The sequence below is a fragment of the Phascolarctos cinereus genome, unplaced genomic scaffold, assembly GCF_003287225.1.
Source record: "Phascolarctos cinereus isolate Bilbo 61053 unplaced genomic scaffold, phaCin_HiC Scaffold_3;HRSCAF=262, whole genome shotgun sequence".
NCBI lineage: Eukaryota > Metazoa > Chordata > Mammalia > Diprotodontia > Phascolarctidae > Phascolarctos > Phascolarctos cinereus.
Window position 1 is genome coordinate 147,836,568 of NW_027555736.1, and position 14,318 is coordinate 147,850,885.

General features: G+C 43.0%; 1 protein-coding gene across 7 annotated transcripts in view; it reads left to right on the plus strand.

Moving 5' to 3' along the window:
* Positions 1-13,995, plus strand: part of MAP2K5 (mitogen-activated protein kinase kinase 5) — a 282,818-nt gene extending 268,823 nt beyond the window's left edge. For all 7 annotated transcript variants that reach the window (XM_078151216.1, XM_020982672.2, XM_078151218.1 and 4 more), the window contains one exon: positions 13,369-13,995. In XM_078151216.1, the coding sequence (XP_078007342.1) occupies positions 13,369-13,409 (41 nt within the window). In that variant the 3' untranslated portion in view covers positions 13,410-13,995. The remainder of the gene's footprint in view (positions 1-13,368) is intronic.
* Positions 13,996-14,318: the final 323 nt, after the last annotated feature.

Genomic DNA, 14,318 nt, shown 5'->3' on the forward strand with positions numbered 1-14,318 from the left:
AACCGCTAAGTCTTCTTCCCATCTATGTCACTCTAAGTGATCTCAAACTATGATTACTGTGTTTGCCTTTGGTCTCTGTATCCCCAGTGCTTAAAGGCACAATGCCTGACACAGAGTAAGTTCTTTATAATCGCTTGTTGATTGAGTGATAAAGGACTAGTACCCTGTGAACCTGTAGGTAGAGCCTGTTTCTGCCGTTCATTCATTAAGTATTTATTAAATCAAAGAAGCAAAATTGAGAAAAGGCATAGTTGTTTCCCTCATGGAGCCAGAGGCAGAGTGGATAAGATACAAATAGATAATTATAATACCTAATATTATATTACAAACCCATCCATCTCTACATAAAGAAAATCCATTCCTTAAAAACTTCCAAAAAGGTGAAAATTCACATAACAAAATCCTACTTCCATAAATTTTGATGAGTAAAACTATAGAAAGCTTCTGGAGCAAAAGTCCTGCCTGCCCTTTACCCCAAATAGGCTCAAATAACAAATTCCTAAATAACTGTTTAATAGCCCTTATCAAAGAAGAAAGATGGTTCGAGAATTGTCATGACTAGAGTGAGTCAGTCAGCTATGGAGGGTAAGAGGCGGATAACCCAAGGACCAGTGGAAACCGGTTGACTTATGAATGAAACCTCCACTACACTGTAAACTTATTTATTCAATTTTTGAGCAATTTACATGAGTTTTGGAGGATCACCTGTAATTCTTTGAGGGGTCAGTGTCAAGTGAAGCAGCTTCCCCTGTGACCTTGAACCTTTCAAACCAGCCATAGCTCTTCTTGAATCCTAATGCCTTAGCAGTGTCAGCTCCTCTCACCTGTTGCCATATGTATTCCTCCAACCAGTTGTATGCCTCATGCCTCCTAGAAGCAAAACGTGTCTTTCCTGATAAGAAGTACTCCCTGTAGTGAAAAATAAGTATAATTTGCAATTGTCCTTTTAGGTGAAAATCTGCAAAGCAAGTATATGTATATCAAGGAGCAGGTGAACAATGGTGTGCTAATTACTTAGGAAAAGTAATCATTTTAATATGGTTTCGTTTTGTGATAGTAATAGTCACACACTGTATGTGCTTCTACCCACGCTCGACTGACCCAGAACTTCTGACACTTCTGACTTTGGCCAGACTAAACTGGATTGACATCAAAATCTTATGAACTTGGTGCCTAAAGGGTGAAACAAGTGATTGCAACAAAAAGAGGATGTATTACATGTTGAAAGTTCTTTAAAGTTATGATTTATTATGTGAGTCAGTAAATTTAGTGATTTTACTTTGTTCCAATTAATTTAGTACTATCATACATTAAAGACATAAAAAAAATGAAGTGCTACTGAAAGCCCCAGGGGAAAGGTCATTGCTTACAGGGATCCAGACATAACAGAGCCATCATCCAGCCTGTCAGGAAAGCACAGCAACTTAAGAACTGCTCAGTCCAAACCGAATGGAGCCAGAATAGTTTCTTGGCTACATATAGCCCAATCAATGAATAAATATTTATTCAAGGATCTCATTTATATAAGGCAGAAAGAAGACTAGCATAAGATGATATCCCTCTCCTCCACGAATTTACAATGTAACCTGGAAGACAAGACATGCACAGGAAAAAATAATTATGTGAGGCATTGTATGTGTCAAAGGAATGGTAGGGAGCATTCAGTAAACATTTATTAAGCTCCTGTTATATGCAATTTATTGTACAACAGCTAATCTCAGACAAGGGAGTGTTAGAATGGCCCGAGATGTCATATGGGACCTGCATTGAAGGATGAATAAGAATTAGGCAGAGAGAAACGCAGAAGTTTGCTTGGCTTGACTTTACATATTTGTTACAAAGGTTTTTTCTCTTTTTGTTTTCTGGGGGGAGGAGGAGAACATCAGTTTTTGTTCATTAAAAAAATAAAATTGAATTTAAAAAAAGAATTTGGCAGAGAGGGTCAGGCAAAGGTGTGGTAACTTTTGTAGATAAACATGCAGGGACAGTCACCTCTGTATGTAGCACACACACATATACAAATCAGGAATCTTAATTTAAGGGTTTTCACCCAAGTAAAGAAAGGGAAAATAACCAGAGGTCAGCTCTTCACTGGTGACAGGCATGGAGTATAGTGCTCTCCATTGGACAGTGACTCTGTCCCCAAAGGTACTTGCAGCATAACAAGAATTTATTAAACGCCTTTTGTAAATAAGGCACTAGACATAAGGAATGTGAAGGCAAAAAACCAAAATGGCCCCTGCTCCCGAACAGCTTACATTCCATGGAGGGATACAACATGTAACACCATGACTGACAATGATATCAAAGTTTGCAAAGTGCTTCACATACATTATGGCTTTTTATCCTAAAACAACCCTGTAGGTAGGTAATGCAAATAATATTGTCCCCCTTTCACAGGTGAAGACACTGAGGCTCAAAGAGCTGCACCTTGAAGGAAGCTAGAGACTGTACTCGAGGGGAACAGGGAGGGATGAGTGCATTGCAGGCATGAGGAACAGCACTGTGCCAAGTCATACAGATAGGCAGTGCGCAGGTGGCCTCTTGAGTTCAGGAGCAGCTCGGAAGCCATTGTGACTGGGATGCCGAATTCACAGAAAGGTACAATGTGAATAAGTCTAGAAAGTTCAGTGGCAGTCATTGCAGAGGATGTTAGTGTCAGCTAAACTATTTTTTTTTTTTGCTTTATCCTCGAGGCATTGGGGCACCACTGAAGCTTTTTCAGTAGGCAAGTGACATGGTCAGATCTCTGTCTTGGAAATTTTGATTTGGCATCAGTGTGGAGGATGGATTGTCAAGGGAAACAGAGACCAAAAAGGAAGAAGGCTGTTGCAGTCGTTTAGGTGAGGAGTGATGAGGGCCTGAATAGGGTAGAAGGGGGTATGTCAGTGAAGAGACAAGAGACAGATGAGAAAGGTGTTGTGGTGAGACAATTAATAAGATTTGACAATTTATTGGATATTGAGGGAGAGGAAGGAGTCAAAGATAACACCAGAGTTGTAAAATTGGATGGTGATACCTCCAGCAGAACAACCCCTTTTTTCTCAGTTTCTGAATTCGGATTTTCTCTGAGTCTAGAGTCTTGACTGAAAATAGCAACAGAAGATCCAACCTTGAAAGGCTTTTTCACAGACATCTTGGGGGACCTGGGGGGCAAAAGGAGAAATGGAGAAAGTGAGTTGACCTCTCTGGCTGACAAGAAGAACATAAACACCACTGAGGACTTGGTAATGGTACTCTCTATTCAATCCATCGGTAATGGTTTTCATCGCAGTTAAATGAGTGAGCAAGAATTGGGACATGACTACACAGGTATGTAAAGCAGGAATCAACAGAAAGCACCTGGACACTAAAGCCCAGGTGAAGAAGGGACTGCATTTCCCCAATGATGATTTCCTTTTCACGAGTTATTAAGTTTCCATCAATTCCCTTCATCTCACTCAGGTAATTTATTTATTTCCAAATCTGGTCCGTGTCAGGCTGCAGGTGACTTTCTTTCTCCCCTCCTCCCCACCACCGTGTCCCACTTTTGGACCTGTCTTACCTTTTGCAATCATGTCCTTTTCCCTTTATTATGCCTCCATCTTCTGTTGAGAAGTTTGTGGACCATAATACTTCAACCCTCACCGGTTTAATTGTTGGAATTAGCCCTGTGAGAATAAAGGAAATGAGAGTGGGCTCCCACTGCCTGTTGATGAGGTTAGCATGATTATTCAGCAGCTTCATCTTGCCACTTGCTTGGCTGCTCCTTTGCATACGTGGCTATTAATGCGCTCTCTGTATGATGAATAAAGGACCTTGGTGTCTGGGCAGTCAGACGGTGCCTTTCACAAAGGCTAAAAATTGCTTTTTACAAGTGTAATATCAATATCCCAGCTTCACGGTTAAGAGCAACATGAATGTTCCCATTGTTGCTCTGAGCTCGCTGGGGTTACTTTAGCTCTTAGAGACCCTGATTCCTCTGCCAAAGAGATAAAGCGTTCATCCAGGCTCGGAATAGGGTCTGAGAACATGGGGAAGTAAGTGCTACCGAGGGGAGCATCTCACCCCGTTTCTCTTTCTGGATAGCTCCAGAAGTGGCCTTGCAGACATCCCTCACAGATTGAAAATGCAGGTGCTTTGCTTCTCTCCATCTGGTTTCTTGCCATAATAGGACTCACCTGACTCAGTGTCCTTGAATCCTGGCATCCCTTAGGGTTGATCTAGGGCATCAGGGGACCAGGTACCTGCAGAATGGTCCAAGGTGGCTTAATGACTTTTTTGTGAATTCTCCATTTTTCTCATTTCCCTTAATTGGGTTCCTGTACCTTCCTGACCCATTCATCCACTCAGCAAATATTTATTGAGTGGCAATTTCATGCAGAGTACTGTGCTAGCCCTCAAAACAGAAATTATACCAACTCTGATTTTTCTCTTGATAGTAGGACCAGGTCCCCAGCACCTTTGTTCAGATCTTCATGGGAACTCAGGTTCTCTATCTAAGCAATTCTGAAAGTAACATCTATTTACCCTGATTCTTTATGTTATAGTGAGGAGAACTGGAAAAAAAAAACAACCACAGTGATTTAAGCTCTTAGAAAGGGGCATGTGTGTGTGTGTGTGTGTGTGTGTGTGTGTGTGTGTGTGTGTGTGTGTGTGTGTGTATCCTTAAACAATAATTCTGTAATGGAGATGATGACGGTGGTGATAATGAGGTCATAGATTCATAGGTTTTGGTTTTGGTTTTTCTATTTGGAAGGGAGCTTAGCAATCATCTAGTCTAACATCCTTTATTTTACAGATGAGGAAACTGAGGTCCAGAGTGATTAAGTGACTTTCCCAAGGCCACAGGTATAGCAGCGGAACTATAATATGTACTTAAAATCTGGCACTCTTTCTACTACACGGTGCTAGCTAATGTTTGTGAATTCTTGTGTCTCTTTTGGAGAGTTCACCAAGTCATATAGTTCCAGTCTCTTCTGTTTTGTTCATTGGGCTCACAGCCACAGAAATGCCCCTGTCTTTGGGTGCTGTGACAAAGGTAACCCAAAAGAGCCTTTAAGGGAGAAAAGTTTGAATAAGAAGTTGGTGTGCTTCTATTAGACATTCTCAGGGCAATCTCTTTTTACCTGGCTATTGATTCACTCTCAGTAAGGGCAGAGCAGGTGTCTTCCCTACTACTTTTACTCAGTATACTTAACCCTTTACTTGTATTAAGTTCAACAGACATTGCTGCTTTAGTTGTTCAATCATTGCAGTCATGTCTGACTCTTCATGACTCCATTTGGCGTCTTCTTGGCAAAGATACTGGAGTGGTTTGCCATTTATTCTCTGGCTCATTTTCCAGATGAGGAAACTGAGGCAAACAGAGTTAAGTGACTTGCCTACGGTCACACAACTGGTATGTGTCTGAGGCCAGATTTGAACCACATACACACAGATAATAAAATACAAGTTCTAGAAGGAGGAGACACCTGAACTGAGCTTGGAAGTGTGGGTGGGGGGAAGGTCAAGATTGGAAAAGGCAAGAGAAAGAGGAAGTACATGCCAGGCACGGGGAACAGCTTATGGGAGTAAACAGTGGCCAGAGATGGAGTGTCCAGTTCAAGGAGCAGCTAGCAGTCCAGGTTGACTGGACTGCAGAGTCGGAGGAGGGGAATAATGTGAAATGGAGGAATAAATAAATGGAGAGGCAAGTTTGAGCTGTGCTGTCTAGAGCGGGGTGGGGAGCCTGCGGCCTCGAGGCCACACTTGGCCTTCCAGGTATTCAGTTACGGCCTTTTGACTGAGTCCAAGTTTTACAGAACAAATCCTTTTTGTTCTGTGAAGTTTGGATTCAGTCACAGGGCCACACTTGAGGACCTAGAGGGCCACATGTGGCCTTGAGGCTGCAAGCTCCCCACCCCGGCTGGGGTTTTAAAAGCCAGACTGAGGAGTTTATGTTTTATTCTAGAAGGCAACTGGGGGCCTCTGAGAGGCTTTGTATTAGCACAAAATCAATACATAACTTAATTCTAATCCAATAAACATTTATTAAGTGCCTACTATGTTCCAGGCACTGTGCTGAGCAATGTCAATACAATTAATAAAAAAGAAAAACAATCCCTGACCTCAGGAAGCTTACAGTCTGGTGGGGGGAAACTACACATAAAAGGAGACCTGAAAGGATAAGGGGGCCCCTCCAGCCCCATACAAATCACTGAAATGACCAGGCATTTCAACTACTGTTAATTAGTTCTCTTCAGAGGATTGCTTAGTCCAAATAGATATGGGAAGCCACTTCATTAAGATAATACTTTGGAAACAGGCAACCCCTGAAGGTGATAAATTAATTCAGTAGGGGAGGGGCTAGCTACCCCTATCTTTTATTGCTTCCTATCCCTAATTCCCTATCCCCAGTTTGCCTGGGAACAAGTCACTATTTTATTATATGTAGTTAATGAGGATTTCTGTAGCCTTACATCTTGCCTTCCATTTTACGTATCTGGAATGAGTCAGAAGACTGATTAAAGATGTGGAACTGGAAAGAAGGGACCTTGCAGGCCATCAGGGCCCATGCCCTTGTTTTACAGATGGAGAAACTGAGGTTTGGGGACCCTGTGACTTGACCAGGGTTCCACAGCTGAGTGAATGGCTGAAGAAGGACTGAAACTCAGATCATCCTGAGTCCGAGTCCACTATGCCCCTCGGCTGCAATGGAAGGGAGACTAGAGAATGAACCTTGGGCAGCATCTAACAAACAGAGGTAAAACACTCGAGACTTCGTGAGGAACGTGACTCACACAGCCAGCAGCCGTGTACAAGACACACAGAAACAGATCACCCCATTCTTGTCCTTTAGCTCTTCCTCAGTCTAGCCGCAGAAATGATACTGAATACATACACTGTAGCAGCGGTAGCAAGGAGAAATGACTTGCCCACAGTCTCTAATTGTCTGAAGAGGGATTTGAGCCCAGGTCTGCTGACTGGAAGTCTAATGCGCTTTCCACCAAGCCCCAAGGACAAAGAGTTGGATTTGGGGGGGGGGTGTCTCAATTCAAATCCCATCCCTGACACTACCTGTGTGACCTTGGGGAAGTCATTTAACCTGAGGCAGCTGTAGTGCACAGAAGACTGGACCTGTAGGTAGGAAGACCTGAGCTCAAATCCAGCCTCAGCCACTTACTTAGTTGTGTGATCCTGGGCAAGATACTTAACTTTTATTTGCCTCAGTTTCCTCATCTGTAAAATGTGTTTGGCAACAGCAACTACTTCAAAGGGTTGTGAGGATCAAATGAGATACATTCATAAAGCACGTGACAGCACAGTGCCTGGCCCATAATAAGTGCTTTATAAATGCTCATTTCCCTTTCCTTCCCCCCGCTTAATCTCTCTGGGCCTCTGCTTCCTCATCTGTCAAATGAGGGGGTTGGAGTAGATGACCTCTAAGGGCCTTCCGGGCTCTAGCTCTAGCTGGACCCCACCTTCCTAATTATTATACTTAGTATTCTTGCTGACTAACACTGGGTAGGTACTAATGAACACTCAAGGAATACTTGCTGCCCAGTTAAGGGATGATGATTTGCGTTCTAAAGGGATCCTTCACTTTATCTAAGAATTTACTGCAGTTTCTTTCATTAACTCTTTCTAAGTTCATTAAAAAAGGGACCCAATTTCTATAAGCACAGCTAAGCAGTGTCTTGGATAGAGACAATCTTGGAGTCAGAAAGAACTGAATCAAACCCAGCTGGGCTACCCCAGGCAAGTCATTTGACCTCTACCTGTCTCAGTTTCCTCAGCTGTAAAATGGAGATCATGACAGTACCTACCTCCCAAGGTTGTTGTGAGGACCAACTGAGATATTTGTCAAACACTTAGCACAGTGCCTGGCACATGGTAGGCACTTAATAAATGCTAATTTTCTCCTTTCCTTCCTACCTATCACTCTTTAGACACAGATTGATTGGGTAAGGTGAGGCCCACTGGCAGTTTTTCTTCTGCATTTGCCCTACCCCACCTGAGACCCACAATTTTGACTTGTTGACTTAAGAGGAGCCCAGGGCTGAAATGCTTAAAGCAACAACAAGGAGGTGCCCAGGCAGAGCTGGGGAAGGAAGGGGGAAGAGGAACAACGTGAAGCAGAGCAGGAGTGCCTTTCCTCCTCGCCTCCTAGTACCTGGACTCAGGTGGCAAAGAGGGCCCCTGCTGTTCCTTTTCAGCAAAGTAAAGGGATGTCTCAGCCCTCCCTCTCCTGCAGTTCTGGTCCAATTGTTCCTGAACAGATGATTACAGAGATGGAGCATATGGAAACCAAAGTCATCCAGTATTTTTGGATAGCGCTATTACCCCAGGCTTTCCATGGGGGAGGAGAAAGCGAAGGCTTGACATACTGGCTCAGGCAAGCAGCTTCCCACTGTTCACTTCAAAAGGCAAGAGGTCACTCCTTTCCTAGCAACTTGAAAAGGAAACTTACCTTCACATATTTCCGGAAGAATTTTCTTGCCCCCAGGAGAAGATTTCAGAAAGTAGAAAGAGGGTGGTCAAAATAAGTAAAAGGAGACAATATCCAGAAGACTGGATAAAACTCACCGAAATTTCACCAACCTTTAGTACTTGACCCATAGAGCTAGAAAGGACCAGAGAGGTTATTTAGGCCAACCTCCTTGTTTTACATATGAAAGAACTAAGGCCCTTGGCCAAGGTCACACGGCTGGTAGGTAGTGGATCGCAGATTTAAGCCCAGGTTTCTTTCTGACTCTTAAGTCTGCTCTTTCTGCTATACCATGTTGTATTTGTGAAGCTCAGGTCATATAGGGAAGAGTCAGATAAATAGAATCAAACACAGTGCTTACAGTCTAGCAAATACCACAACATAAGTTATGTAAGGGTAAAGGACAGGTCCATAGTGCTATGAGTGATAACGTCTGATTGAGATCAGAGAAGACTTCATAGAGGAGGTGGCATTGGAACTGAACCTTCAGAGATGATAGGATTTCAGCAAGCAGAGACTAGGATGGGAGGGATTTGGAAGGAAATTGGGGGAAAGGGCATTCTTCTCATAGGAAACAACCAATGCACTGCCTTGGAAAGAAGGTAGGTGTGGGGGAGTCCAGGAGCAGTGTATACTTCTGTGTGGTAGGATCACAGAGTATGTGAATACAAATGATGCCTTGATTTTGATCCTCCAGTTTTGCAACCACATATTCTAGACCCTCTTCTACATTAGAAAGTGTGCCCTTCTAACCTGTCCTTAGAAACCGGATTGTTGAGCTAGATATGCCCCAAGTATTACTCTAACTCTTCCTTTTCTTAAGATTCAAGAAGAATCTCAGCTGTACTTAAAACCCTTGATAGATATATTTTACATGAGTAAATGGCACCTACTTCCCTACATGGCCCTTTTGTGGCAGCAAAGAATTGGAAACATTCTCGATTCTAAGAATGGCTAGACAAATTGTGGTATGTAGACATAATGTAATATTACTATGTCATAGCAAAAAAGAAAGTGAAGAATTCAGAGGAGGCATGGGAAGACTTATGTGAACTGATGCAGAGTAAAGTCAGCAGGACCAGGAAAACAGTGTCCAGAATGACTGCAACAGTATAAATAGGAATGAATAAAAAAAACAACAGCAACCACTTAAAAAGAATGACCGAGTGTTTAACTGAAAAAGAAAGGAAATGCAGAGGCCAGGCTGCTATCACATTCATTTGAGATGCTGGCTAGTTTTGCTGAAGTTTTTTTTTTCCCCCTGAATTACATGTTATAAGGAATCGCTTCTACATAGGGACCTATTTGGAAATGAAGGTGATATGAACAAAAGATGGCAATGAAAATACAAAATTAAACAGGAAGTCCCGCTAAACATGAATGAATGAAAACTGTAATCAGAACCCTAGGATTATCACTTGACTGTGACCTTGAATAAGTCATTTAAACTCATTAATTCCTCCAACATTTATTAAATAATTGCTGTTTGCAGCAAATTGTGCTTAGCACCAAGTGAGATACAAAATTTAGATAAGACAGTCTTTGCCTTCATGAAGTTCACCATCTTAGTGAGATAGAACGTAAAGTTAACCATACTATGTAACATTACACAGTAAGCATATTAGTTGCAGATCAAAGGGCTCTATATAGATCAGGACTGGAATTCATCACTACCTAGGGGATTAGTGAAAGACTGATGAAATGTTTATTTGAGTTCAGCATTAAAGGATTTCAACAGATGAAGAGGAGGAGGAAGGGCATTCCAGGCATAGGAACCAACATCGTAGCATGCCACATTCCTGGGGAAGAGGGTGAACAGCTTGACATGGAGCCACCTCAGAGTAAAACTGAGGTAAAGGTGGAAAAGGGAGGGTGGTAACAGATCATGAGGGGCTTTGAGCGCTGGGCACAAATCTTCAAGGGAAAAGTCTTGATTTTGCCAGGCAATAGGAAGTACATAGTAAGTACTTAATAAATGCTTGTCCACTAACTGACAAGTGAAGGGTTAGGAGTAAAGAGTAATATGCTCAGATCTATGTATGAGAAAATTACCTGGTAAGAGTAATGAAAGACGATAGAGGACATGGGAAGACCTGTTAGCAGGGTCCTCCAATTGTCCAGGCTAATGATAATGAGGTCTGTTGTCAGTGGAAATACAGAGGAGCGGACATGTGCTGTGCCTTTATAAAAACGCAAGGCATTGTTAATAGGGAATTACTTCCATTTAACACTTATTTTCTTTGAATGAATGAATTTAGATAAGTATAATTCTACTTGAATCTCCACCTAGGGGCCAAACCTTAGTTCATAGCAAACACCCAGAAATTCACACCTTCTTCCAGCCTTGTAGTTAGCACTAACACCCCGGCTCTCCCTTGCCTTAGGCAGGCTTTGACCTTGAAGTCATTGGTAGGATTCCCAGATTGTTGTTTTAAATCTCCATTCACCTGTGTGTCTGCAAGTTGTCTGTAAGCCTATGTCTCCTGGGATTCATTCTTGTCCATTCACTAATCACTATCCAGACTATTCCTTATACCTTGCTTTTCCCCCAAGCCTGGAGCTCTGTTCTCATTTATCAGGCAAATCGCTTGCCTCCCTCTCTCTGATTCCTCCCTCCCACCCATCCCCCACTCTTAGTCATTAGGGTTTTGGACGGCGGGGTGACATGCTGGAAAGATGCCATAGCCTTTCACCTTTGGAACCCTGGGTTCAGATCCATTTTAGGCACAATTGAAAATGGTTGTGATGATCTCATCTCACTGAAGCGCCTTGCAATCTGCTGTAATTGGTCTGACTGTCCCCTGGGGGCCTGCTGGTCAAGGCTGAGGTGTATTGAAAGAGCAGTTTGGGACCCTGGCAAGGCTGACACCTGGTTCAGGCCAGCGTAAACAGACCCATAAGTCTCCCTCATTTCTTTCTTCTGCCAGAAAGGGAGGGGGTAGATATGGGGGAGGAGGCCAAAAAACCGGGGCAGGAAAGAAGTAGAGGGTGCAGGGAAGAGGCTAAGGAAAAGGGGATCAGGGGAGAAGAGAAAGGAGAGTTGGGGCAGGGGTGGAAGAAGGTTGGAAAGGGTTGGGACTGGGAGTGGAGACTGAGGAGGAAGGAGGGAGGGTTGGAGAGGGAGCAGAGGGACAGTTGTTAGTGGAGAGAGGGAAAAAGGAAATTGAAAAACTAACCAGTTATGTCTGCCCTCTACCAGTCTTCTCGGTTGGCCCCAGGAACACAGTCCATTCTCCCCTCCTTTGAGTAAGACATTCTCTGCCTGCCCTCCCCAGTTGACGCTTACCTCACCCAACTCTAGGAAATTTGGTGGAGAAAAATGCCACATATCCTAAGCCCAGTTAACAATGACAGTAGCTGTCCTTAAAGAGATACTAGGCTTGGGGTTGAAGGGAGTGGGGCAGGAAAACCTTTTTCTGCTTTCTCTGTCACTTGATTTTTAAATGAGGCTCTGCTGACTGCTCTCCCTGTTTTCCATAAGACTCCTTAGGAAATCCTGAGGGGCTTGGAGACTGAGAGTGTACATCTTGCCTATGGGTGGGAGGGGGAGATAGCTAAAGATAGCAAGCCTGTGTGTCTGTTTTATGTGCATGTATAAATAGGTTATACATGGAGAGAGACAGAGGATAAAAACAGATGGAAGACTAAGCCTGGAAATGTGCCCATCACTCTTAAATCAGACTGTACAGCTTGAGAGTGAGTTGTACAGTAGCAGGAGGAAACAGCAGAAATTTTCATTCACAAGCTCTGGTAACTACTCAGAAGAAATGGAAACAAACACATCAATATGGTCTTTCCCATAATGTGTTTGCATTTGTTCCAGAAACACTTCCAAAGAAAGTGAGCTAACCAGATTCTGATTTATTTTTAGGAAGATTTTAGTGGAAGACGGGAGGGCTGAAGGAACTGACATGAAGTGTGTGACCAGATGACATTTGGGTCTCTTGGCAGGGCATTGGACTAGAATTCAGGAGACTTGGGTTCTAGTCATTAAATATGCATTGAGTCACCTTGGCCTTGGAGAAGAAACAACCTCTCTCCTTCCTCTGTAGAAGTGGGGGACTGTGGTTGTGATTTTGCATATACTGACCAATTCATTTGATGTCTTGGTTAGTTTTGCTGAACTGCATTTTTTCTTTCTTTTTTTTTTTCTAAAAGATGACTCATTGAGGCAGAGGGAGTATATTAGAAAATAAAGGTGATCTAAAAACAGAATCTCAATAAATATTTTAATGTATTTATTCAGTCCTGCTATATGCCGTTCAGTGGGCATAGGAATCACTGTGGGGGTTAAAGAAGTATTAGATACAATCCCTGCCCTCAGGGAGCTTACAGTCTGCTGGGGGAAACAGAATAGATACACATATCTAAAGATAACTAACAGGACAAGACAGTATTTACCAAGGACCAAATGAAATGAACATTAAGCAAGATGGTTCTGAGAGCCAGTAGACTTGGAATCAGGAGATCTGGGCTCAAATCCCACCTTAGATTTTTGTTAGCTGACTTCATGGCTGTGGGTGCTCCTTCTACCCAGACATTTGTAACCCAGTTCACTGATTATTAGCAGCACTGTTTCATGGATTCATATGGCTACAGAACCCATCACCAGGCAGCCAGCTTCCTGAAGATGAGCCTCTCTGAAAACTAGTCTATTTTTCAGACAACAAAAAACTCAGTTTCTCTAACTATAAAACCAGTTCTCCCCTGTGTTTAAGGTTTGCAAAGCACTTTCTTTACAGTGGCGGTTATAAGGTCATCCATCACAGGACATGCTAGACATCACAGGACTTCTACACCTTGGCTGGACCGGACCAGAGCTTGGGCCCCTACTTACACAGTGTTAAAATGGAACTTTCATGAGGTTTTCTGAGGATGATTATTATTGCTAATAAATCTGCTTCTGTTCCCATCTTTAGGGCCATCCATTTATCATGCAGTACAACGATGGGAATGCTGAAGTGGTCTCCATGTGGGTGTGCAGGATGCTGGAGGAGAGACGGACCCAGCAGGGGCCTCAGTGAACAGGGATATCCTAGAAAGCAGCCGCAGAAGGGAAATCCTGCTGCTGGTTTTTAGAAAAAGAAACCTGCAACCTATCGTATTGTCATTATGTTCACTACATAGCGTTGTTTCCAAGCACCAGAAGAGCCTGGGTGAGCGTGTGCACCTTCCAACTCAGAGGGAATTCATCAGAATTCCCTGTTGCCTTCTTTGCTGTCTCACTGACTAACCTGCAGGGACCTGGATCCCCGGGACACAGCCTACAGCCAGAAGTCAGCCATTTGGGCTGCTGAATGTGTCCGTTTCAGCCCTATGAAATTACTGAACCTGAATCTTTTGCTATCAGAATGACGAAGTGATGGGCCCAGGGAGCCTGGATACTTCCGTTTCCTTTATGGCCTTTTCTGATATTTCTTGGCTTTATTGTATTTTTTTAAATGGGAAAAGAGTTGGGGGAGGAGAAGGGATGGGAACTTCCGGAGAGAGGAAAGCTTCAGTGTGTCATGTAACGACAATAAAAGCATTACAACTATGTAACCACATCATTTAAGTTTTGTTTTCTGTCATCTATCCCAAGCATGGATGAGTCTGGGCATATGAAAAAACTTAGAAAACTTAGAAAAAGAACTTTAGGTCAATCAACCAAGTCCATAGGCATTTATTAAGCACTTAATATGTGCCAAGCATATTAGGTGCTTTGTATATTCACACAAAAGTGAGACCATTCCTGCCATTATAAAGGTTACATTCTACTTGGGATACAACACACCTAGGGATATGGTAGACACAGAAGGGAGCTTTAATCTAAGCATCTAGAGGGACTGTGGGTGGAGCCATAGGGCAATAGATTGCCATTTCCAGTTGC